The sequence below is a fragment of the Mustela erminea genome, chromosome 10, assembly GCF_009829155.1.
Source record: "Mustela erminea isolate mMusErm1 chromosome 10, mMusErm1.Pri, whole genome shotgun sequence".
NCBI lineage: Eukaryota > Metazoa > Chordata > Mammalia > Carnivora > Mustelidae > Mustela > Mustela erminea.
In genome coordinates, this window is record NC_045623.1 from 88,706,242 (window position 1) to 88,732,391 (window position 26,150).

At 48.2% G+C, this 26,150-nt stretch overlaps 1 protein-coding gene across 6 annotated transcripts; it reads right to left on the minus strand.

The window, feature by feature from the left end:
* RCC1 (regulator of chromosome condensation 1) lies at nucleotides 1-26,150 on the minus strand. 6 transcript variants are annotated; one of them, XM_032361551.1, is made up of 13 exons: nucleotides 25,524-26,139; nucleotides 24,255-24,309; nucleotides 16,529-16,660; nucleotides 7,746-7,827; nucleotides 7,056-7,145; nucleotides 5,987-6,174; nucleotides 5,629-5,808; nucleotides 4,275-4,371; nucleotides 4,039-4,161; nucleotides 3,382-3,537; nucleotides 3,015-3,134; nucleotides 2,567-2,719; nucleotides 1-1,403 (listed from the first exon to the last, which is right to left on the minus strand). In XM_032361551.1, the coding sequence occupies exons 4-13, from the start codon at nucleotides 7,816-7,818 to the stop codon at nucleotides 1,228-1,230; spliced, it is 1,356 nt and encodes a 451-aa protein (XP_032217442.1). In that variant the 5' UTR covers nucleotides 7,819-7,827; nucleotides 16,529-16,660; nucleotides 24,255-24,309; nucleotides 25,524-26,139; the 3' UTR covers nucleotides 1-1,227. The 6 variants fall into 6 exon arrangements, with proteins under 6 accessions (XP_032217442.1, XP_032217441.1, XP_032217443.1 ...); XM_032361550.1 differs by lacking the exon at nucleotides 24,255-24,309; XM_032361552.1 differs by lacking the exons at nucleotides 16,529-16,660; nucleotides 24,255-24,309 and having other exon boundaries at nucleotides 25,524-26,150.

The window sequence follows — 26,150 nt, forward strand, 5'->3', positions numbered from 1 at the left end:
AACTCCAGTGATTCCTGAAACATAAATACCTAAGCAAAAAAATCAACCAACTTTTTCTTTTTGATTTGTATGAAACAGCCACATCAACAGCTGACTGGCACCTACCAGGACATGGCGACATCACTTAAGTCCTAGCCTTGCCCAGGTGCATAGGTATGGGTTTATTCTGCTCTTCCCAACACAGCAGGAGCTCCCTTAAAAAAGCAGGGAGTATGTAGAAAACAAGTGGCCTGTTTTATAAAACTCTAGATTTATTCAAAGTGTTAAAAGATTTCACTCTCCCCTCCAAAATACTTTACATTAAAAAAAAAATTTAAACTGTTCTATTTTCTCAGCCTCTGTACAAGCTGCTGCTTCCCTTTCTGTGCACCAGCCTCTGTCCCTCTGACCCCTCTCCCCTCCCTCCCCCTTCACTCTCAATATTGCTGTAAGTTTGTTTATAAGACTCTCCTTCCCCACACCCCTCCAAGTCCTGCTCTGCAGATGTAGCTTCCTTTCCAGACTTCAGGCCCCTGGCTACAGGCAAGGCAGGTCCGATGGGCAGGATACTCAGGCAATGTCTGAAGGGCGGAATGCTTTGTGCTTCTGGGACGAAGGCTGATTGGCTTTTTTCTTGATCAAGTGGAGGACCATTGTTTTTTCTTCTCCATGGACATCTGTTGAGGGCCAAATATTTGGCTTGGGGTTGCCCACAGCTGGGCAGCCCTGCCCCATCTCCAGTTTCCCCCCGGCATAGGTCCATGACAGCTGGGTCTGACCACCATACCATTTGTCTGCCTGTGGATTGTGAAGGACAGAGAGTGGCACATGGCTAGTGTAGGGCTTGATGATTCCCAACTTTTCAGAACGTGGGCACCAAATCCCCATGGGAGGAATTTTTGGTTTTTGGCAGGCAAAACCAGGGTCAGCCAGGACCATGGGAGGTAGGGATGAGGGGGAAAGGTCTAATCACAAAGCTCTAGGGTGAGCCATGTTCCGGCTGCCAAAACTCCTCCCCTCTTCCATTTCCCCCCACTCCCCTTCATCCTGTAGGTTGCAGGATGATTCAGGAAAGGAGGACGGAAAAGAGGAAAAGGATTCTGTTCTGCTGATAGGAAAAAGGCAGGAGATGACAGAGTACTCGAGGCGGGGGGGGGGGGGGGGGCTGTTGGAATCTGTAGTCATCATAGCTTCCCAGTTTCAGGAGGGAGAGTGGTGGGGCCGGGAGCAAGGCCCGCAGAGGCTTCATCAGCTCTGTTCTTTGTCCTTGACTAGTAAGACTGTGTGCTGGCCCCCACTGGACACTGATAAGACCACCCGGTTCTCCAGCTGTTTGCCGGTCATCTCCACGGGGCTCCAGGCATCCTCCTCCTGCCCTGTGCCCAGCTGGTAGTTGGTGCCCATGCCCCAGGCGAAAACACGACCTACAGGGGAGAGAAATGGGGGCAGCTGTCTCTAGGATCCCTAGCCCCATCTTTTATACTGTGAGAAGCCTGGAACATGAGGGTGAATTTTGGCTTTGGCCCGTAACAGCCTAGCAATGCCCCAGCCTCTGGAGTTCAGGGAAGCTGGGAGAAGCCAAAGAGATGACAGATTAAAAAAATAGCTTTGTCAAGCAGAGACAACAGTCCTTACACATTGCTAAAGACTTCTCCCTGCTCCTAGGCATGGCATTCAAGGCTCTACGTGACTAGCCACTCCCCAAACCCCTACACCACCTGCCATTCCAATGGCCTTAGAGACTGATCTGGATGTTCCTGTGCCTGGGATGCCCTCCACTGCTTGTCATAAAGGACTGAACCTTTAAAGTTAGTACAAGCACCACTTCCTTAGGAACTCTTCCCAGGTAATTCCAGGTCAAGTGCTTCCATCAGCTCCAGACTTCTCAAAGTATCTGTGGCTATCCCACTCACCCACCCAGGGTCTGGTGACCACCTGGTTCATACCGTCTTGGGCTGTGCCTGCTAGAACCCTAGTGACTAAGCCTTCTCTCTCCTAATAAAAGTCTAAGTACAACTCCCTGGGAAGCTGGCACATACTAGGTTATAAATAAAGGGGTCACCTTGGTGGAAAGTGTAAAGAGACACCCGAGTTAAGACTCTGGAGACCTGGGGCGCCTGGGTGGCTCAGTAGGTTAAGCTGCTGCCTTCGGCTCAGGTCATGATCTCAGGGTCCTGGGATCAAGCCCCGCATCGGGCTCTCTGCTCAGCAGGGAGCCTGCTTCCCTCTCTCTCTCTCTCTGCCTCTCCATCTACTTGTGATTTCTCTCTGTCAAATAAATAAATAAAAGTCTTTAAAAAAAAAAAAAAGACGACTCTGGAGACCTGGATTCAAGTCCTACTGCCTGTGTGGGCCTCGGTGGTATATCTCTCCTTACTATTCTCCTATGCTACGAAACACATCACCCTTATGAATTTTATGTTCATCAAAGCCAGAGCTTCTGACAGGAGAAAACAAGGTTCTCACAAACAGTGCTGTCTGCATCTCAGCTCTGTTTAATCATGGACACCAGAGCCTGACGAGCAGTCCGGTAAGAATCACGACCCCTAAGACACGACCACACCGAGGATGGGCAGCCCCAACTCACCATCCTTGGTCACAGCATACCCCACGGAAGCCCCACAAGCCACCGAGGAGACGGCAGGTAGCCTGGAGATGAGGGTGGGTATGCTCTTCTCCTCAGCACCCTCCCCAAGGCCCAGCCGCCCGTACTCGGCCCGGCCCAGGCTGTAGGCTTTTCCTGTGGGAGGAGGGAGGAGAGATGAGGAGGAGCAGAGGACATGCTCCAGGTAGGCCCAGAGTGGTGAGAAGCAGGTGTGCAGCATCTGTCCCAGGGAGGCCTGGGAGAACCCCCGTAGGACCCCACTGAGCTCATACTTGGATGAGTGCCAGGACTCTGGGGGATGGGGATGGCCCTCATGGACCCACATCTGACCCAACCCACGGAGCAGGCCCAGGTTCCAAGGACCCCAGTCTCAGGAGTCTGGCTGGGCTATGCCCAAGGAATACTCCACCCGCAAGCCAAGCGGTCCCACCTTCCGAATCCATGCAGACTGTATGATGCTGGCCACCAGAGAAGCCCACCCAGGACTTGGTAGAGTTCTTGAAGGATGTCAAGTTTTGAGGTACAAAGCAAGATTCTGTGCCCGGGGTTCCTGGAAAGAAAAGGCCAGGATAGAACTGTCAAGGGTGAAGCTGTCCAAGGAGCTGTCCTTCTTCATGCCCTCACATACTGAGGCTGCCTCCCCCACACCAATACCAAGGTATAGATCTTCTCACTTTACAGAGAGCAAAACTATGGATCTGAGGCATAAGCTGACCCCAACAAGGGTGCCCAGCAAATGAGCAGTGAAGCCAGGCCAAGTCACTCTGAGCTGTGCAAGATCCCAGCTTGTGACTCACCAAGCTGATGATAGTTGGAGAGGCCAAAACCATACACATGGCCCTCGCAGGAGATGGCAAAGGTGAAGTAGGCACCACAGAAGGCATCCTGGAATCTCACATGACCCCGGCTTCCTCTGGATTTCAGCATCACACACTTGGGGACCAGGAGTCGTTCTGTAGGCAGAGAGGAGACTGGAGTCAGTGGCAGACACACACACCTTCTCTCTGTCCTCTGTGTTTTTCCCCATTACTACAGCCCTTGGAGGGAAGCTAAGCAGGGATTCTTCTTCCTTTTCCCCATTTAAAGAAGAGGAAACTGAGGTCAAGACAGTGCAAGTGCCTCACTCAGACTCCCCGAGTCGTAAAAGGTAGCATTTACATGGAACTTACCATGTGCCAAATGTTCTTCTATATTAACTTATTTCACTTCACCACAACCCGATGAAGTATGTTTAGAGATGAGAAACATCCAGTATGTTTAGAGATAAGAAAACTACAGCCAGTAGGTAGAAGAACCAAGATTCAAATCCAGGGTGGTCTGGCTCTAGAGAGATCTCACCTACCACTGCAGGCCTATCTGATGCAAGCCTAAATACACAGAATCCCTCCTGCTTCTGACATTCTCCAGGGGGTGGCTTTCCTAGCTGCCCTGCCAGAAGGACGTAAGCCACCTACCAAGGCCCTGCCGGCCACCACGGTTGGCAAATAATTCAGGCACACGGCCCAGCTGGCCCTGCTCCCCGCAGCCCAAAGTGTAGAGGTCACCATCAGCTGTCAGCATCACCAAGTGGTCATTTCCTGCGGGGGAGAGGAAGGCAGAGGATACAAGGCTTGTCTGTAAGGTCCAAGACCAGGCCTGCCCTGGAACGAGTTCTCCAGCTCCTGCCTAATGTGAGTACCCCCAGGCTCACCTGAGGCCACCTTCACTACAGGCTCAGTCAGCTGCACGTGCACGGGCACCATGCTCTTCTTCATGGGCTCCAAGAGTCCAATCACACCGTTATTGTCCTGGAAGGCCAGACAGAGCACTTACCGGCCGGTCCTGTCTGCCCCAGACCAGCCAGGTCCAGGTTCGCAGCAACCCCAGAGCTGTCTGGTGAAGGGGACTGGGGCCAGATGAGGACGAGGCGCTGGGCAGGAGCCAGGACAAACAGGGAAATACTTCATGAGTGAAATGCTATGTGGCTTGTGATTTGCATTAAAATAACAAAGGAATAGGGTAGTGGATGGGAGTAGAGAGAAATAAGCTTGGCCACAAGCTGATGACAGTGGAGGCAAGTAGATGGGTATTCGGTACTTTTCTGACTACTTTCAGGTGTTTGAAATTCTCCATAAGAAGTTTTAAAAACAGGGGTGCCTGGGTGGCTCAGTTGTTAAGTGTCTGCCTTCGGCTCAGGTCATGATCCCAGGGTCCTGAGATTGAGCCGCTCATTGAGCTCCCTGCTCCGTGGGAAGCCTGCTTCTCCCTCTCCCACTGCTTGTGTTCCCTCTCTGTCTCTCTCTGTCAAATAAATAAAATCTAAAAAAAAAAAAAAAAAAAAAGGCTTAAAAACAGCCCCGATGAGGTGTCCTCATCTGATTCCTTTTTTTTTTTTTTTTTTTTTTTTTTTTTAAAGATTTTATTTATTTATTTGACAGAGAGAAATCACAAGTAGATGGAGAGGCAGGCAGAGAGAGAGAGAGGGAAGCAGGCTTCCTGCTGAACAGAGAGCCCGATGCGGGACTCGATCCCAGGACCCTGAGATCATGACCTGAGTCCAAGGCAGTGGCTTAACCCACTGAGTCACCCAGGCGCCCCATGATTCCTTTATTTTTGACATTTTAAAATAAATACCAAAGTACCAAAACAATTTTAATGCTGACTCTACTGTTTAAACTCCCCTGCCTCAGAAATTCTGAGATGTGACAATCCTTTCCATGTACCCCAAAACCCCTGACAGATGTAGAAGAGGGCGGGGGAGAGGGGAGGTTGAAGGCAGGGAGATGGGTGAGGACTGCAGGCTTCCTGGATCTGCCTCAGCCCAAAGGCCTCCTTGACCCACCCTTTTCCCAAGATAACACACTTCATAATATAGATTCAAGGAAAGAGCCAGGGGTGTGGACAGGCCTGGATGAAGAGACCTGGGTCTGGGTCCAAGCTCTGCCTCCGGGCCTTGATTTCCCCGCCGTTAGGTACAACAGGGAGGTGGAGATGGATTATCACTGGGCTCTCACCAGTGAATTCTGCCAGCCTGCCCCCATGCGGTCTTCCAGACCCAGTCTTACCCGGAAGGAGCCCCAGAGGAAAACACGACCATCCTCAGTGAGGGCTGCTGTGTGACTGTCTCCTGCTGACACCTGTACCACTTTCTCTTGCAGTTCCACTTTCCCGGGGACCATCTCTGAGCCCTCCACGGATGTGTCCCTTCCCAGGGCACCCTCATCGTTGCAGCCAAAGGAGTAGACCTGTGCCCAAGATACCCACATTAGCGCAAGTCTGGCTTCAGTCCATTCTTGTTTAGACCACTCCCTGTGCAGCTGACCAGCTCCATCTCCACAGAGTAATGTGTGTGGTTCAAAGCTCCTTCCTCAAGCCCTCCAACCCCAGGCCCAGACCAGTCTTGGGCCACCCACCCCAACCTACCTGGCCACTTTTGCTTAGACACACAGTATGCATGCCCCCAGCCTCGGCTTGCACGATGTCCTCTGGAATGGGCACCAGAGCTGGCTTCTTCCTCTCCATCACATTCTCGCCCAGCCCCAGCTGGCCCACGTCACCCTGGCCCAGTGTCAGCACCATGCCTGGTTCTGTGCTGTGGGACCTATGGGAGACTGAGGGGTGAAGAAGACAGCCCTTGAGTGTGCAGGATGACAGGAGAGAGGAGGGGTCGCTGCATGGGCTCTGGGACCACAGACGCCTGGGTTCAAGCCCTTGCTCTGCCACAGACCAGTCATAGGACCTTTCTAGGAAGCCTAAGTCTCCTCATCTGTAAAATGTGAATAGCAAAGATAACTATGTCACAAGGTTTTTGTGAAAATTAAAAACTGAGCACGTACTAATATGAGGGAGGACATGGCAACATGAAGACACTCAATATTGTGAAATGAATCTTGGTGGGGAGGGGAAGAGAACAGTGAGGATACAGTTTTCCTGAACAGCTCTAAGTTCTCAGGAGTCGTGGTGCCAACAGTGAGAACTCAGATAAGGTCTATCCTTTACTGGCTGCTTACTCTACGAATGTTAAGTTGCTCTGTAGTCCCCTAAGTTATACTACAGGCCTTCCACATTTAGGCTCCTGTTTTATAGGAAAGGAAACAGAGACTCAGAGGTTAAGTAACCCTCCCAGAGTCATGGAGCTAATAAACAGTAAAGTTTGCACTGCAACCAAAGGAACCTACATGGGTCAGAGCACTGTCCCTAGCCACCACCCTCAGGCTGCGACTTAAGTCCTAGACATACTCCCACAGAACCCTTCCGCTCCTATCTGGGAGCAGACACACAGCAGAAGAGGAAGGGGCAGGAGTAAGACAGAAGACAAGCATTTGCGAAAGATACAAGCCAACCAGTGGAAGGCACAGCGCCATCTGAGGGCCAATGGCAGACGCCCGCAGCCCTGGGCAACCAATGGCATCCAGCTCCTCCCCCCGGGGGTGCGGCCACGGCTGCCAGGGCCAGTACGGCTGCGCAGAGGGTGCCCTGGGCAGGGAGCCACCTGGTCGGGTTTTCTGGTCAGGAGGGCTCGGCCTCCGGGCACCTGGAACGCGATGGGAGGCAACGGCCCTCACTGCCTGGTTACGATGGTCTGCAAAAGACAGACACTGTCTGAGTGTGGGTCCACACTATTCCCTCCCAGATTGGGGGTGGACTTTTCTCCTCCCTGACTCCCTCCAGGGTCCCAGGAAAGAGCAAAGCACAGATACCTCCCTCAAATGCTACCAGGACGTTATCTCATTTTCCTCTTAATAGCCCAGCGAGATTGGTGCTGTTCTTTCCTCTGTTTTATGAATGGGTTACTTCAAAGCTCAGAGAGATTAAGTCACCTGCCCAAAACTACATGGCTAGAAAGTGGCAGAGCCTGGACTTGAACCCACTTCTGGAAGTCAGTGGTCTTAGCCATAGTATATTACTCCCTAGAGCAAAGTCCTAACTAGGGTCTTACCACCCCCACCCCACCCCCACCCCCGCCAGTACTGCCTGAGTGCTTGTAGACAAGTCTCTGCTCCTTTACAATTGCTGAGGGTAGGATTCAGTAAGTTACAAAAGACCCTCCATCGGGGTGGAGTTCCTGGGCTTCTAGGCCCCTCAGCTTGTCAGGGGGATGTCAGGGGGAAGGAGCCCAGTCCTAGATTCTGGGGGCTCCAAGAGGTCTCCCATTCAGAGACAGAGGCCAGCACCAACTTACCCTTCACCTTCTTGCTTTTGGGGAGAGCATCTTCTGGGGGTGACCTTCTCTTAGCTATACGTTTGGGTGGCATCTTCCTTTCCTGAAAAACCGAGGCAAATATTCCATCTCAGAAATGGAAGTCATTTTCCTGCTCTAAGTAACCTTTACCAGAACCCCTAAAAAGGGTAAGAGGAATTCTGACAATTCCACTTCTCAGAGTTTACCTGAGAAGAACAAGGACAGAATAGTGGATACACCCAAAGTTTAGGTTTCATACATATTCTCTACTGTATTCTTCCTAACAGTAACCAAAAAAAAAAAAAAAAAGAAAAAAAAAAAGAAAAAAAAGGAGCAACCCATACGCTCCATGGTAGGGGGTGCCTAGGAAATATGCAGTATATTCAGGATAGAACAATATGAGGCCATTAAAACTGACGCCTTCAGAGATTTGTTTATTGAATAGGAAGATGTTTGTTGCCAAATAATATAAGCAGCTTGAAAAAACAGCCCATCATCCCATAAAAAAAGGCATATACATGCAAAAATAGGTACACAAGACTCTGTGGTAGGAAATATATTCACTATTAACAATGGTAACCTCTGGAAAATGGGATTATGGACATTTTTTTTTCTTTGTACCTTCCTGTATTATCTAAGATATCTGACAAAGAACTTTACATGTCTTTTTCAATTATTTATTTATTTTAGGTTTACTTATATATTTCTGTAATTTCTCCACCTGTGAGATTCACACTCATGACCGTGAGATCAAGAGCTGCATGCTCTTCTGACTGAGCCAGCCAGGCACCCCTATTTTTTATTTTATTATAAAAAATTAAAACCTTGAAGAACCAAAATCAAGTTAGTATCTCTCACAGCTCCCCCTCAACCCTGAGATAACCAACAGTAACTTCGGTAAAGCACTATTGTTTTCAGACCAAAAGAAAAACCAACCAACCAACCAACCAACCAACCAAATAAAAGCTATTCTCATTATATAAAACCAAACCAGACCATCTGTGCCCCCTGATCCAAAAGTGCCACTACTGAGTAGTGGCTTTCCTACTGGCTTTCCTAAACAGTCCAATTAAGAAATATACACTTAGGTCGCCTGGTGGCTCAGTTGTTAAGCAGGTGCCTTCAGCTCAGGTCATGATCCCAGGGTCCTGGGATCCCCCAAGTCCTGCATGGGGCTCCATGCTCTGCAGAGAGCCTGATTTTCCCTCTGCCTGCCGCACCCCCTGCTTGTGCTCTCACGCAGATAAATAAAATCTTAAAAAAAATAAAAATAAACACTGTATACACTCACCAGGTGTTACAAAAAGGGGAAAGGAAAGCACTGAGTGGCAAGAAAGTTTCTTGGACCTAGCACCATCCAGGACAGCTGAGGGCTTTGGCCCCAAATCGCTCCCTCATTTGGCTGCTGCTGCCCCACAAGTCTCCCTGTCTTCCTCAAGGCTGCTCCCAGAGACACTCTCCCCAGCTCTCTCAGTTCCAATCCAGCCCAAACTGTGTCCAAAGCCACCTTCCTCCACACACCCAGCCCCAGAAATAAATCCTTATTGAGCCCTGGTCTGTGAAACTGTCGAAGCCTGGGGCTCTCCAATCTGGACTGCAAAGGTTCTGGAGTGGCTAGCAGGGGTCAGCGCCCTTCAGAGCTAACCTGATGTGGAAGTGAATAGCCTGTGCCCACGGAGAGCCTCAGGGCCAGAATCTTTCTAAGTGCTTGACATTGGGCAGAATTACTTAATCTCTTCATGATTCAGTTTCTTCCTCAGTAAAACAGGGATAATAATCGTACCTATATCTTTGTTATTGAGGATTAAATGAGCTAATACTGTAAACTATACACTCATATCGGTATTATAACATCTAGGGACGCCTGGGTGGCTCAGTTGGTTAAGCCGCTGCCTTTGGCTCAGGTCATGATCCCTGGGTGCTAGGATTGAGTCCCATATCGGGCTCCTTGCTCGGCGGGGAGCCTGCTTCTCTCTCTGCCTCTGCCTGCCTCTCTGCCTGCCTGTGCACACATTCTCTCTCTCTGACAAATAAAACCTTCAAATACAACATCTAGACCCTGCCCCAGGCAATGCCTGAGCACAGCTCTAATCTAATCTAACCCACCTCTCCTCCCTTTTTCAGTTAAGGGATGAGACTCTACCCAAGACTATAAACCAGAGGGAGAACTTCAAGAGCCCTTCCTGGGCTCAGCTGTGGGCCTAACCTCCTCCCCATCTCCTCCTTCCAGCAGGTCCTAGAGCATCAGCCCCTCCCGCTCCCCACTGCCTGGTAATGAACACAAGGCCAATGATCTCTGAATTTCTGAGCACACTTCTGCTTACTATCCTGGCAGGGAACAAAGGACTGAAGATAAGGAAGCAGCCAAAGGTTCAGAACCCTCCAAGCCTGTGTAGGCTCAGCTTCCTCTACAGGTTGTGACAGGCCTGTTCTGACTCTGATGAGGTGGCAGTTCTGAATGTCACCCAACTTTTATTCTTTTGGGGTGGGACTCCTCTCTTTGGGACCCACCTCTTTGAGAACCCCCCACCCCTTACCATGCTAAAGATGCCCATTTTCTGGGATTAGAGGGAACTGGATTCATCTGCTAGAGCTGTGGCTTGTTCACCCTGGCTTCTGTGACCCTGGTTGGCCAGCAGCCTTGACCTCTGAGCTGTTTCCTCTTCTGTCGGAGGGAATGCTATGACCACCTCTCAGGCCTGCTGTCAAAACTGAATGAAATGTTGTAATGGACTCTGCAGTGCCAAGCACACAGTAAGTACGCAAGACATGGCAGCATTTATTCATTTGTTCCACAAATATTTGAGTGCCTATTACCACTGCTTGGCGTTGGGCCACATGTGGCAAGGATAAAGGAGCCTAACCCTCTCCCTGTTCTCATGGAGCTTACACTGTAGCAGGAAAGAAACATTACTGATAGTGCTGAGTGAAAGATAAGCAAGGAGACATGAGAGATAACTTGGGGGTGCACAACAATGTGTGTGCTTAACCACGCTGAGCTATATGCTTAAACAAGGTTAAAGTGGAAAAAAAATGGTGAAAATGGTAAACTTCGTGTATATTTTATCACACCAAAAAAAAAAAAAAAAAAAAAAAACCGAAAGAAAAAGAAAATAACTTGGGGTAGCGGAAGGGAGTGGTGAGGGAGGTGCCACGTTTAAGCTAGGACCTGAAATCTGAGAAACCTGGCACTGCAAGACCAGGACAAAACTGGCCTGGAACACGGTGTGGTAAGTTTGGGAACTGGGAGAGGCCAGCGCGCTGCAGCTGGAGAACTGGTCAGACGGCAAGAAGTGAGCAGGGGCTGGATCACGCATGGGCTTCTAGGGAAAACAGAAAACGTTCAAGAAAGTCTTCATCCGATTTACACTCTTAAGCGGCTGTTCTGGCTACTCTAAAGAAACTGGGATGGACTGGAGGAGGAAGCCGTTGCAGGCATCCAAAGGAGAGATGGTGGTGACTTGACTGGGTCTGTGTGAGCTAAGAGAGGAAAAGGAAACAAAACAGATCAACTTAGGAGACAGATTCAATCTGTGGTTTAGATGTGTGGAGTGAGGCAGAGGGAGGGATCCAGAATGACTTTCTTCATCCTAAAAGAAATCCAGTGGATCCCGGGCAGGCCTCCCCAGGATCCCCCTATAAGCCTGGCCAAACACAAAGCCTCCCAGGCCTTGGCTTAACTGACTAGGAGAATGGAACGGGGTACCTGGCTGGCTCAGCTGGTGGAGCATGTGACTCTTAATCTCAAGGTTGTGAGTTCGAGCCCACACTCGGTATAGAGATTACTTTAAAAAAAAAAAAAAAAAACCTGACTTGGAGAATGGTCAACTTCTATTTAGTGAGGTGGGAGAACACTGGGGGACAACCGGGGAGGAGAAACCCAAGAGCCCCATTTTACCATATGTTTTCATGAAGTCCGAAGTCTTTGGGAGCCAGCAAGAGGCGACGTTTAAGTATGCAGAGCTGGGTGGGTTAAGGGCTGTGGGATAGAACAGGTATCCCTTAGTTTCAGGTAGACAGCCTGTACCTCTGGCCAAGTTGGCAGCCAGTTCCCTGTGTCCAAGGCCCTGTCCTGCCAAAGGTAAATCTCCCACCAGTTCTTCAGAATGACCTGCAGAGGACAGCTGTGGCAGGGAGGGAGCCGGTGCTGTAGTGCGGAAAAGTACTCACAGCAAGAAGTGAAAACACAGGGAAGAGAATTATGTCAGCATACTGGTGCTGATGCTAGGCTGACCTGTAGGCAAGGTCTGGAGTGGAGACGGAAAATAAACATGAGGCATGAGGTGATTGGTATCACAGGGCACTAACAAAAACATGTGTTCCTGTGGGCTGGAATCCAGTGAACATCTCCTTAGCCACCTGTGTTTTGGTGAACATTGTGGGGCATCTCACTGCAAGCTAAGCACCCTGATCCTACTTTACAGATGAGGAAGCTGAGGCTCAGAAAGTTAAGAGTAGGGGCGCCTGGGTGGCTCAGTGGGTTAAAGCCTCTGCCTTCGGCTCAGGTCATGATCCCGGGATTCTGGGATCGAGCCCTGCATCTGCTCTGTGGAGAGCCTGCTTCCTCCTCTCTCTCTCTCTGCCTGCCTCTCTGCCTACTTGTGATCTCTGTCTGTCAAATAAATAAATAAATAAAATCTTAAAAAAAAAAAAAAAAAGAAACAAAGAAAGTTAAGAGTATCTCACCCAGGACTGGGAGAAGTGAAGATCTCAACCAGGTTGGTCAGACTCCAAAGCTGGTGCCCTTGTCAGCTTCCTCCCCAGGCTCCTCAGGCTCCCAGGCTGCCTGGGAACTGTCTCTCATACCCTCTCCCCAAGAAAAGATAACCCCTTGGCTCTGGTCTTCCTGATCCCCACCCCGTGTCATTCTGTAAGTCAGTCATGATCTTTCTAAACCTCAGACCTGAAACAAGCTGCTTTCTAGCTCAGACTCCCCAGTGGTTCCCTCTGCCTGAGAGACAAAGCCCACATTTCTTAGCTTGGTGCGAAAGGCCTCCAGAGTCTGGTACTGATAGAACATACCGCCTCATTCCTTCTCTATCACACCCTCCTTTTGCTTCCTACACGATCTCAGATTGCTTACTATTCTCTCCAGACCATTTGCGTCTCTATTCCCATCCCTTATCCTACTGGAAGAATGTCTACTCAGTCCCAAATCCAGCTCCACTGGTAAACCTTCCTGGTCCCTCCCCTCATCCTAATCTAACCATTCTCTCCCAGAGAAACTGGGACAGACTTCTGGACCATGACTACTCTATAGTTTACATGTCTGTCCATCATACCAACCTACTCCTTGAAATACGAGCCACTCTCCGGTACCGGCCACTCCTATTTTCTGTATGCCAACAGCCTTCTACTTGTCACCACAAGCAGAAGAAGTACTATCACTCCTAAATCAATTGATGGGCCTGAGGCTCAGAGAATACAGCCAGTAAGAGAGAGGACTAGAACCAAGGTATAGCTTGCTGACTGACTTAAAACAAAAACGAAAACCAGGTCGGCCAAAGGCAGGCCGTGGTCCAGGCAGGGGTGGAGGCAGCCCAGGCAGGCTTCCCCAGAATCCGTGAGCTTGGCCAAACATGACAAGTGAGGGCAGAAGCCAGCTGAGTGGAAGAGGGTGGTGGGACCAGAGAGAAGACACTGAGGAGTTTGGGTCTGAGTGGGTGGGTCAGGTGGGTGTGGGAGCCACTGAAGGACCTAGGGAAAGACAGACCTGAGTTCTCTGTGAGCCTCAGAATATATGTCTCTCAGATAGAAGACTTCAGGTACTGCAGAATGCTGTTGTGAGCAATCCCAGAGGCAGGACAGGGGATCAAGGCACCCCAAAAAGGTGGAGCCCTGTGGGCACCTGGCTGGCTCACTCGGAAAAGCAGGCAACTCTTGATCTCAGAGTCATGAGTTGGAGCCCCACAGTGGGTACAGAGATTACTTAGAGAAAGAAAGAAAGAAGCTATGAATGAATGAATGAATGAATGAATGGAAGAAAAGAAAGAAAGAAAAGGTGGAGCCCAGCACCCATTACCCACCTGCATATCCTGGACTGTACAAATCAGTCCTTTGTATAGACTCTGGGTGTGTTTCTTAACCACACACTAAGTGTCTGGGCTAGAAATAAGTAGCAATCGTTTGCCCCCACCTCTCATTCCCTAACATTCTAACAGCTCCCTTCTTCAGCAGCTTACTGTCTGGAAGAAGAGTGAGACACAGTCACAAGTAAACAGAAGTCAGGTATAGAGTCAACTTCCACTAAGAGCCACCTACCTTGGAGGCAAGTGTATCACCCTGGTTTCATTACTACCTGAATGAATGAATGAATGAATGAATGGTTCCACGGACATACTTCGATGGCACCCTGGACCACGACTGAGGCCCCCAGATGGGTCTCCCCAAGGAGACCAGGAGCTCTGTAAAGGCCACACGGGGCCCTTCTCCCCACTGCTCCCCAGTCCTGACAGCGCAGCACGGAGCAGCCAGTCAGTAAATAATCGGTTGACAGATGAGCTGATGCGGGGTTCACAGCACACCTCTCCGAGTGTCAACAGTCTTCATCCTGGTGCTGGTTGACGCTGAGCCTTCTTTCCCTGAAGTCGACCCTCCCCAGCCTACCCTCGCGCTCCTCAAGCACACACTCTGGTCCGGCAGGATCCCTCCCCCTGCTCGGCCGAACGCATCCTCCAGACGAACGCTGGTCAAAACCACTTTCCCGGCTCCGGAAGCGCAGCCCCTGCCGGGTCCCGGGCCATGAGGCGCGCGGCTCTGCGCCTAGCGGGGTCACCGCGGCCGCGCGCACCCCGCCGGCCGCGCTCGGGCCGTTTGAATCTCCCGCCCGAGCGGGCGCCGCGGGCCGGGCGGGAGAGGCGCGGCGGCACGGGGGCCGCGCGGCCCTCGCTGGAGCCAGGCGGGGCCGGGCCCGCGCCAGGGCGCCCCGCGGGGCCGGGGACCCGCGCGCCCGCACCCGCGCCTTCCTGCCGCCCGGCTTCACGTGGGGCCGGCGCAGCCGACACGAGCACGCGGGCAACGGCCCCGGCCCGCCAGGGCTCCGGCTGTGGCTGCTCCGCGCGCCGCCTTCCGCCTCGACCCGCCGCCCCGACCCTCCGCCCGTGACGGGCGCGACCTACCTCGCTGCAGGTCCGCCACAAGCAACTCCTCCGCTCGCCGGCCCGGCCGCGAACTGCCCCAGAGCATGCGCTCTGCAGGCCTCCGGCCCCGACCCGGGGCCAGAAAGGAAAACAAAGAGCCCGGCGGCCCCTGGCGGCCGCCCCGGGAAGTGCAAGTGGCGCGCTCAGGCTAGAGCGCTGGACAAGGCTCTCTCCGCCCCTGGCCCGCGGACTGCGGACTGTGTGTAACGTATTTGGGAAGTTCCTAATCCGGACCAGTGAACTGACAATCAGAGACCGCTTGAAACCAGAGTTTGGGAAGATCTGGTGGGGCAGGGACTGTACGGAGCAGAGAGATAATGATCTTCCCTGCTCTCAAAAGGGACCCCGACAGAGAAAGATGAGAAATCAGACCATCAACAACCATGCAGGGTATCGGGCTCAGCCTGGGTTTAAGAAAGGCTTTCCAAGGGGCGCCTAGATGGCTCAGTGGGTTAAAGCCTCTGCCTTCGGTTCAGGTCGTGATCCCAGGGTCCTGGGATCGAGCCCCGCATCGGGCTCTGCTCAGTGGGGAGCCTGCTTCCTCCTCTCTCTGCCTGCCTCAATGCCTACTTGATAAAAAAAAGAAAGAAAGAAAGAAAGAAAGGCTTTCCAAGGTAAGAGGGCAGGGCATCTAGGAGATGCATCCCTTGCGATGACAGGGAGCGATGAGAACCTAGGGTGGTTGCGGGAAACTGCCTAGGTGTGACTTGAGCAGAGGGTGCCGGTGGGAGAGGGGAGAAAGCTCGAGTGGAGGGTCAGATCATGATGCAGGACCTTGTGTGTCTAAGGAGTACAGCTTCTGTCCTGAGAACAGTGGCGAGTTAGGGAAGGGATCTGAGCAAGGGAGTGACCTGAGCAGAGTTTTGTTTTAGAGCAAAACGGAAAATGGAGTTGGTGGGAGGGGAAACACAGAGGGGTGGGGTGGGGTGGGGGTGGGGGGCAAGAGAAGCAAAGGAGACCAGCTAAGAAAGAAGATGAAGGTGTGGATTGGGGTTGGGACTGGAGATGGGAAAAAGACATCAAGCTGACTAGGTTCTCTTGTTAACACACTCCTTCTTCAGGATGGATACAAACTGTTCAGGATTTCAGGTGTTCCCTGGGGTGACCTCTCAGGTCATCTGACTGTGGCTGGGGATTTCTGAGATCAGGGCAGGGACCTCTGCAGAAGGGTATTTTCTCCATTTCATGTTGATTCTGACTCTGAAAGTCATTCAGTCATACCCACACCCTAGAGGGATACTTTCTTTTTAATTAACATATAATGTATTATTTGCCCCAGGGGTACGGGTCTGTGAATCGTCAGGCTTACACACTTCACAGCATTCACTATAGCACGCACCCTCCCCATTGTCTATAATAGATGGACACTTTTGATGAGTATTTACCAACTGAATTTCTCCTACTGATATGGACCTCACCACAAAGTGCTCCCCACCTGGGCACCTGGGTTAAGCGTCTGCCTTCTTCTCGGGTCATGATCCCAGGGTTCTGGGATGGAGTCCCACATGGGGCTCCCTGCTCAGCGGGGAGTCTGCTTCTCCCTCTTCCTCTGCCTCTCACCTGCTTGTGCACGCTCTCTCTCAAATAAATAAATAAAATCTTAAAAAAAAAAAAAAAGTACTCCCCACCTTCAGGGTCTCTTACCTCTCCAAGTTTACCTCCGCCTCCATCATGGACTCCTCTTTGGGATAATATTCTGTGAAATTTCTCCAAGGTTCAACTCTGGATCTTTGATCTCTCTGCTGTCTTCTTCCAAGATCTTTCTCATTCACATGGCTTAACATAATTTTAAGAATGATTATTATCACCCATTTTATCAACCCCTTTGCTAACTACAGAAACACATCCACCCATGTCCATGAGCTTGTTTGTTCCTTACACAACCTCATGATTGTTGGAAAATGAGAAAAATGGGGTTCATAGAGCTAAGGCAAGTTCTTTGGGGTCAGCACACAAGCAGAAGGGGACCAGAACTCTTCTTCTTTCAACGGAGAAGACAGCCCATTTGGTCTGGTTCTGACTTCCACCCTAAGTTTCAGCCCTATATCTCTTCCCAGAAGACCCAACCCCTAAAATAAAACATGTTTTGTATGGATCTAGACTCTCTTCCCAACTTCATCCTTATAGCCAAGATTAAGGTTCTCTGAGAAGTAAAGATTTAATCCTACTAATTCTTCCTTCTTAACTCTCTGAGCCACCCAGGCACCCCTAATTCTTCCTTCTTCTCTTCCCTTCATGTTTCTGTTTCTGCCCCTCTGGTCTAGAGCTCTGCCCTCCTGGCCTTTGGTCCTCCCTCTCATCCTTTTCCCTCCATTTTGTTCCTCCGAGGTCCCCACATTTGTCTCCCTAAATTATGGCTGTGAGAACTTGCCCTGCTTCAAAATCTTTAAAGACTCAGGTATCGAGTCTGCTGTTCTTGGAACACCGGTGGCAAATGCCCCAGGCTGTTGATTTCCTATTCTTCCCTTCCCCTCTGCACTATACTCCGAAGATGTCCATGTTCATTCTACCTTCTCACCTTTATCTGGGCTGTTTTCCCTCATGGGTGCCTTCGTACCTGCCTTGCTAAGCTCTTGATATAGCTTAAGGCTCTGTCCAGCCCCATCTCTGTGAAGCCTTCCTTGGCTCGACTTCGTCTTTTCCTATCCTGAACCCATTTACTGATTTTAATTTCTTCACATTCTATCATTGTTTTATTTATTGAACGAAAACCATGAGGACAAACAACTGAAATTGGCCTAGGAACTGTCTCAAATGATAGAAGTGAAAGACGCTGAAAGTTACTATAGGGGCATCTGGGTGGCTCAGTCGGTTAAGTATCCGCCTTCAGCTCAGGTCATGATCCTGGGGTCCTGGGATTGAATCCTGCATGGGGCCCCTCCTCCTTAGCAGGGAGCCTGCTTCTCCCTCTCCTCCCTGCTTATGCTCTCATGCTCTCTATCTCTCTCTCAAATAAATAAACAAATAAGTAAAATCTTTTAAAAAAAAGTTATTGTAACTTTATTCTGCTCGTAAAAGTTAAGTAGAAGCATGGAAGATATAAAATGGCCAAAAGTTAATTTCTTGACAATATCTAAGATTGCAGATACACTGGATTGCTATTAACAATAGATTAGATATTGCAAAAACAATGATTAGTAAACTTGAGGGCATAGCAATAGAAACTATCCAAAATGAAAGACAGAGAAAAGAATTTTTGAAAAATTGAAAATAGAATCAGTGAGTTATTGATACAGGAAAGCAAAGAGGAGCTGGGGATGAAAATATATGAAGAAATAACAGCTTAAACATGTGCAGACTACAGACCTACAGATCTGTGATAGCTAATTTTGTATGTCTACTTGGCTAGGCTATGGTGGCCAGCTGTTTGGTCTAATGCCAGTCTAGATGTTGCTGTGATGGTGTTTTTTGGGTATGATAACCTTTAAATCAGTAGTTTAAAGAAGCATATTACTGGGGCACCCGGGTGGCTCAGTGGGTTAATCCTCTACCTTTAGCTCAGGTCATGATCTCAGGGTCCTGGGATAGAGCCCCATATCAGGTTCTCTGCTCAGCAGGGAGCCTGCTCCCCCCCCACACCTGTCTGTCTCTCTGCCTATTTGTGATCTCTGTCTCTGTCAAATAAATAAATTAAATCTTAAAACAAAAAAAAAAAAAGAAGAAGAAGAAGAAGTGGATTATCTCCTGTGATGTGGGTGGGCTTCATCCAATCAGTAGAAGGCCTTAAAGGAAGGAATTCTGCCAAGACAGCAACACCAGCTCTTGCTGGAATTTCTAGCCTGCCAAAGTGCTCTACAGATTTCTGACTTGCCAGCCCCCACACCTACGTGTGCCAATTCTTTAAAATAAATCTCCATCAGGACGTCTGGGTGGCTCAGTCGTTAAGTGTCTGCCTTTGGCTCTGGTCATAATCCAAGAGTCCTGGGATAGAGTCCCACATTGGGGGGTCTCTGCTCGGCGGGGAGCCTGCTTCTCCCTCTGCCTGCTGCTCCCCTGCTTGTGTACTCTCTCTCTCTCTCTGTCTCTCTCAATCTCTCTCTGCCAAATAAACAAATAAAATCTTTAAAAAAAATCTCTATCTACCTATCTGTACACATACCTCCTGTTGGTTCTGTTTCTCTGGAGAACCTTGACCAACACAAAATCCAAGAAGCTCAAGTAACTCCAAGCACAGAAAAACAAGACACATCAAGATCAAATTACTTAAGACCAATGATCAAAAATCTTAAAAGCAGTCAGAAAAAAGACACGTTATACACAGAGAAACGAGACAAGGATACAATGCAAACAAGATGACAACAGAGCAACATCTCTAAAGTACTCCAGCAAAATTATATCTAATAAGGAATATCCAGCAAAACCATCTCTCAAAAATGAAGGTGAAAATAAGGGATTTTCTGGGGCACCTGGGTGGCTCAGTGGGTTAAGCCTCTGTCTTCGACTCAGATCATGATCTTGGGGTCCTGGGATCGAGCCCCGCACTGGGCTCTCTGCTCGGCAGGGAGCCTGTTTCCCCTCTGCCCTCTGCTTGCCTCTCTGCCTGCTTGTGACCTCTTCTGTTAAATAAATAAATAAAATCTTAAAAAAAAAAAAAGGATTTTCAGACATATAAAAGCTAAAAGAATTCATTACCAGTTGAACCACTGTAAAAGAGATATTAAAGGAAGACCTTCGGGCACAAGAAACGTGATACCAGACGAGAATCTGGATCTACACAGAGGAATGAAGGGCACTGGAAAATTCTTTATTTCACCTTCATTTTTTTAAAAAAGATTTTATTTATTTATTTGACACACAGAAATCAAAAGTAGGCAGAGAGGCAGGCAGAGAGAAAGGAAGGGAAGCAGGCTCCCTGCTGAGCAGAGATCTGATGTGGGGCTCGATCCCAGGACCCTGAGATCATGACCTGAGTGAAAGGCAGCGGCTTAACCCACTGAGCCACCCAGGCACCCCTCACCTTCATTTTTGTTGTTGTTGTTGTTTTTTCCCCACCCCCACCCCTCACCTTCAGTTTTGAATGATTGTTTTCTTTCTTAAAACTTTAAAAAGGATAATTGCGTGTTTATTTTTTTAAAAGATTTAATTTATTTATTTGACAGACAGAGATCACAAGTAGGCAGAGAAGCAGGTAGAGAGAGAGAGGAGGAAGCAGGCTCCCTGCTGAGCAGAGATCCTGATGTGGGGCTCGACCCCAGGACCCTGAGATCATGACCCGAGCTGAAGACAGAGGCTTAACCCACTGAGCCACCCAGTTGCCCTGGACAATTGCATGTTTAAACAAAATAATGTATTGTGGGTTTTATAACATATATAAAAGAGATATACATGGGGTGACAAACTGAGCTAAAATCAAGTCAGACACTTAATCCAAAGCAGACTCCCTGCTGAGCGAGGAGCCTGATGTGGGGCTCCATTTCAGGACTCCAGGATCATGACCCAAGCAGAATTCAAGAGTCAGACGCTCAACTGATTGAACCACCAGGTACCCCCAATACTCATTTTTTAAAAAGGCAGAATAAGAAGACAAAATAAATAAAGAACAGATGAGACAAATAAAAACATGTATCAAAATGATAAGACTCTAGGGCGCTGGGTGGCTCAGTTTATTAAACATCTGCCTTTGGCTCAGGTCCTGATCCCACGGTCCTGGGATCCAGCCCTGCATCCTGCTCCCTGCTCAGTGGGGAGTCTTCTTCTCCTCTGCCTCTCCCCCTGCCCATGTTTTCTCTCTCTCTCAAATTAAAAAAAATAATAATAAGATTCAAGCCAAAGTACATTAATCATATAAAAATAGGGTCTAAGCTCTCCAGGTGAAAGGTAGAGATTATCATAATCAAAAAAGCAAGACCCAATTATACACTGCCTACAAGATATACAGTTTAAAGATTTTATTTATTTATTTGACACACAGAGATTACAAGTAGGCAGAGAGGCTGGCAGAGAGAGAGAGAGAGGAGGAAGCAAGCTCCCTGCTGAGCAGAGAGCCCAATGTGGGGCTCGATCCCAGGACCCTGGGGTCATGACCTGAGCTGGAAGGCAGAGGCTTTAACCCACTGAGCCACCCAGGTGCCCAAGATATACAGTATAAATATAAATACACAAATAAGTTCAAAGAAAAAGGATGGAAAAGATACTCTGGTAATACTAGTCAAAAGAAAGGTGGAGCAGCTATATTAATAACAGACAAAGTAGATTTCAGAGCAAAGACGTACTGAAATGAAGTAATTTCATAAATGATAAAGAAGTCAATTAATCAAAATACACAACCCCGAACATATTGCAACTAGTAACAAAGTTTCACAATACATGAAGCAAAAACTGATAGTCCTTTTTTTTTTTTTTTTTTAAGATTTATTTATTTGACAGACAGCACAAGCAGGGCCAGTGGCAGGCAGAGGCAAAGGGAGAAGCAGGCTTCCCACTGAGCAGGGAGCCCGATGCGGGGCTCCAGCCCAGGACCCTGGGATCATGACCTGAGCTGAGGGCAGATGCTTAACTGACTGAGCCACCCAGGCACGACCTGATAGAACTTCTTTAAGAAACAGACAAATCCACAAATTTAGCTGGAGATTTTGACAACCCAATCTGCGTAATTGATAGACCAAGTAGCCAGGAAACCAGCAAGGACATAAACTTGAACAACTGCAACCAACTTGACTGATTGACCTTTATAAAATGCTTCACCTTTCTTCACATTCCACCTTGCTTTCAGACAACAGTAAAATACATATTCTTCTCAAGTGTACATGAAACATTTACCAAGATAGACCATGTTCTAGGTCATAGAACAAGTCTTGGTAAATTTAAAAGGATTCAAGTCGTACAAAGTATATTCTTAGACTACACTGACATTAAAATAGAAACCAATAACAGAAAGATCTTTGGAAAACTCCCAAGTATTTAAAAATGAATACACTTTTAAACAGCCCAGAGATAAAAGAAATCAAAAGGGAATTTGAAAGTATTTTGAGCTGAATTAAAATGAAAACACAACATACCAGAAGTTTAGGATATTGTTAAAGCAATATTTGGGGGAAACTTATAGCACTAAATGCTTCTATTTAAATAAAAGAAAACTCTTAAATCAATGACCTCAACTTCTACCTTAAGAAGTGAGGGAAAGGGTGCCTGGGTGGCTCAGTGGGTTAAGCCGCTGCCTTCGGCTCAGGTCATGATCTCAGGGTCCTGGGATCAAGTCCCGCATCGGGCTCTCTGCTCAGCAGGGAGCTTGCTTCCCTCTCTCTCTCTCTGCCTGCCTCTCTGTCTACTGTGATCTCTCTCTGTCAAATAAATAAATAAAATCTTTAAAAAAAAAAAAAAAGAAGTGAGGGAAAGAGGGCGCCTGGGTGGCTCAGTGGTTAAGCCGCTGCCTTCGGCTCAGGTCATGATCTCAGGGTCCTGGGATCGAGTTCTGCATCGGGCTCTCTGCTCGGCAGGGAGCCTGCTTCCTCCTCTCTCTCTCTCTGCCTGCCTCTCTGCCTACTTGTGATTTCTCTCTGTCAAATAAATAAATAAAATCTTTAAAAAAAAAAAAAAAGTGAGGTAAAGAGGGGTGCCTGGGTGGCTCAGTCAGTTAAGGGTCTGACTCCTGATTTCAGCTCAAGTCATGATCTCAGGATTGTGAGAATGAGTCCCGTGTGTTGCTCCATGCTCAGCAGGGAATCTGCTCCAGATTCTCTCCCTCTGCCTCTGCCCCTTTCCCCACTCAAGTGCTATCTCTCAAATAAATCTATTTTTTCCCCAAGACTTGAGAGAGAGAGAGAGAGAGAGAGACAGCGAGAGAGCGAACACAAGGGGGCAGTGGGAGAGAGGGAGAAGCAGGCTTCCCGAGTAGCAGGGATCCCAATGTGGGGCTTGATCCAAGGACCCCAGGATCATGACCTGAGCTGAAGGCAGACTCTTTTTTTTTTTTTTTTTAAGATTTTATTTATTTATTTGACAGAGAAATCACAAGCAGACAGAGAGGCAGGCGGGGCGGGCGGGGGGGAAGCAGGCTCCCTGCTGAGCAGAGAGCCCGATTCGGGACTCGATCCCAGGACTCTGGGATCATGACCTGACCCGAAGGCAGCGGCTTAACCCACTGAGCCACCCAGGCGCCCCTGAAGGCAGATGCTTAATGACTGAGCCACCCAGGCACCCCTCAAATAAACGAATCTTAGTAAAAAAAGAAATGAGGAAAAGGAATATAAACTACATCTAATCATAAGAAAACAATAAAGATAAAAGCAGAAATCAATAGAACATAGGAAAAAAAAAAAAAAACCCAACAACAACCAGCGTTTGCCATGTGCCAGGCAGTACAGGTACTGAGCTTACATAGATGGCCACACTCCTTGAGGACCCAACTAGTAAGTTAGATGTACATCAGTTTAAATATAACCACATCAGAATGCTAACAACTATCATGATGGGATACTCAAAGTGTTGTGCTTATTTTTATTTATTTATTTATTTGACAGAGAGAGAGAGAGAGATCACAAGTAGGCAGAGAGGCAGGAAGGGGGGTGAGAGCAGTTCCCAATGAGCAGAGCCCAACATGGGGCTCCATCCCAGGACCCTGAGACCATGACCCAAGCCAAAGGCAGAGGCTTAACCCAGTGAACCACCCCAAGCACTCCAAGGTGTGCTTGTAAGGAAAAGTGAAGATGGTGGTGCAGAATTCAGGCCCTAGAGACAAAGACCTTTAAGTTCCACTTTGTGTGGTCTTGGGCAAATGATATAACCTTATTTTGTCTTCCTTTTCTAGAACATGGATTTAATAAAATTCCCTGCATTGTGTAAGGCTGTTTTAAGGATTAAAGAACATGGGGCTCCTGAGTGGCTCAGTCGGTTAAGTGTCTATCTTTGGCTTGGGTTGTGATTTTAGGGTTCTGGGATAGAGCCCCATGTGGGGCTCCCTGCTCAGCAGGGAATCTGCTTCTCCCTCTTCCTCTGGCCCTTCTCCAGCAGGTGCTCTCCCTCTCATGCGCTATCAAATAGAATCTTAAAAAAAAAAAAAACTAAAGAATGCCTAGCACATAGCAAATCTTCATCAAATGTCAGGTACTATCATTAAAATGTGGGTCCCATCCATCCCAAAGATAGAAGGTGGGGAAAGAGGGAGGCATGGCCAGGGAAAGGCTCTCACTCCCCAGGAAACTACTCATTTCCACTCTATTTTCTACTGTCAAGTAAAACTGGGCGCATAAGTTTATAATTCATTACAACTGAAACTGAGGCTTTATGGTGTCGTGGTTATTACATTAGCTCAATACAAAAAGAAGTGGTTTAAGCCAGGTGGAAATAGTATTTTTTGAGGCATGATATGACATAGATTGAAAACAGGCTCTGTAGTCAGTTGCCTTGCTCACATTCATACTCTGCCACTTACTGGCTGTTTAACTTGGACAAGTTCCTTATTATCCTCCAACTTCAGCTTTCCTCATCTGCAAAAGGGGGACAAAGAGTACCTACTTTACGGAGGTGCATGGAGTATTAAATAATACACAAATATCAGCACTGGGGGTGCCTGGGTGGCTCAGTGGGTTAAAGCTTCTGCCTTTGGCTCAGGTTATGATCTCAGGGTCATGGAATTCTCTCTGTTCAGTGGGTAGCCTGCTTCCCCTCTCTCTCTGCCTGCCTCTCTGCCTACTTATGATCTCTGTCAAATAAACAAAATCTTCAAAAAAATAAATACCACTGTCTTGCTCAAAGCTAGTAATATATATGGTTTGGGAAGTAGGTTTGAATCCTGGTTCTGCTCCTTACTAGTTAGGTGATCTTGGGCATTACCAATCCCTTAAACTCTCCTAGAAATAGGGCTGGTTCTGAGATAAACCTGGTTTAGTAATAGCTATTTATTGGACATTTATTAGATACCATATCCCAGGTGGTTTGCTTGGTAAGCGGTATTTAACAAACTCATGCTTTTATGAAACAGCTTTTTACAAAATAACGAATTTCTCATTAGAACCCCAACAGGTAGGTACTTTAATCATCCCCATTCTGTGGATGAAAAAAAAGGAGGCAGAGGTTAAGGGGCTTGCCCAAGCTCACATGGACAGCAAGTAGTGCTATTTGGATTCAAACCAGGCAGGCTTTGATTCCAAGACCAAGTTTAGCAATGACGGATAGGACTGCCTACACTCAGAAATAGGCGAGAAGAGCCTGTTTGAAAAAGCCTAGATAGGTAGCAGGAGGCTTAAAGGGTAGGGCCTAGAATACCTGACAACTTTGCTTCAGCTACACAGAGAATGTTATTTCCTGCCCAGCAGGTTACCCTGCCTGTGTTCACTTGTACTAGAAACTAAACTCCCTGCCTGATTCTAAAGGGAAAACTAACACCATTCATTTTACTGAGCACCTCCTCTCAGTAGGCCACTAACCAGAACTGGACAAAAGGCTGGCCCAGGTCTAGAAGTTCCCTCCCACAAGTCTACAGGTGTGGATTTGTGCAGACTCTACTCAGCTGTTAGCTTGGACAATTAGCCTTTTTGTTAAATCTAATACCTACCTCAGTCACGAATATGTGCCAAGCTTACAGTAGTGCCTGGTACAGGTTAAGTACAAATGTAGTTTTAACAGAGGACCTTAAGTCTTATTCCTTAAAAATAAGCCCAACAAAGCTCTCCCAGGTTTTCCAATGGCTATGAACACTTACCTAGCTTCAGTTCTATCCTCTGGCCCTGAATTGTAGTCTGCCCAGATGTCCCAAGATTACTAGAAATCACCCACTTCCCTTAAACTTGACCCTGAGGACTTCTAACTGGCCACATGACTGTTAAAAGCCCCTCCCCACATTATGTTCATTTAGCCCCACTCTGGATCTAGACTCTACCTTCTAGATGGTTCCCTGCTAGTCCCCATCCTTCAGGGTCTCAACTGCCCTATAATGCTGGCAGCTAGTACCAGCTTGACAAGACTCCCATTGTGACTCAATCTCACATCACTCATTGGCAGGATGACAATTTTCTTAGGCCCAAGTCCCACTTGGAACATTGGCAGTAGAGGCTCAACTACCTTAACAGTGTATGATTTTTGCATTTAAGCCCAATCCTGTTAAGGTCAATTTACCTATACTATATCGTGGGAAACGGAGGTAAGGTTTGGTCTAATTAGTAACTCTGATCTCCTAATACTCATGTCCAGGTGTATGTTGTCTTTCATGACACACCTAAATTCATTATTCTAAGCTCTACCCACCTTTGAATGCAACCTTTTACCTGTAACTGGTAGGAATCCCACATGAGTATGTGTGACACATTGACAATGTGACAAGAGACACAAG

What these genes read in the sequence shown, in the direction of transcription:
- RCC1 (XM_032361549.1), bottom strand. An exon ending in TGACCAGAAAACCCGACCAG is followed by an intron (nt 6,175 to 7,055) that starts GTGGCTCCCTGC and finishes TTCACCCCTCAG; the next exon opens with TCTCCCATAGGTCCCACAGC. An exon ending in CTCCAACTATCATCAGCTTG is followed by an intron (nt 3,135 to 3,381) that starts GTGAGTCACAAG and finishes TTTTCTTTCCAG; the next exon opens with GAACCCCGGGCACAGAATCT.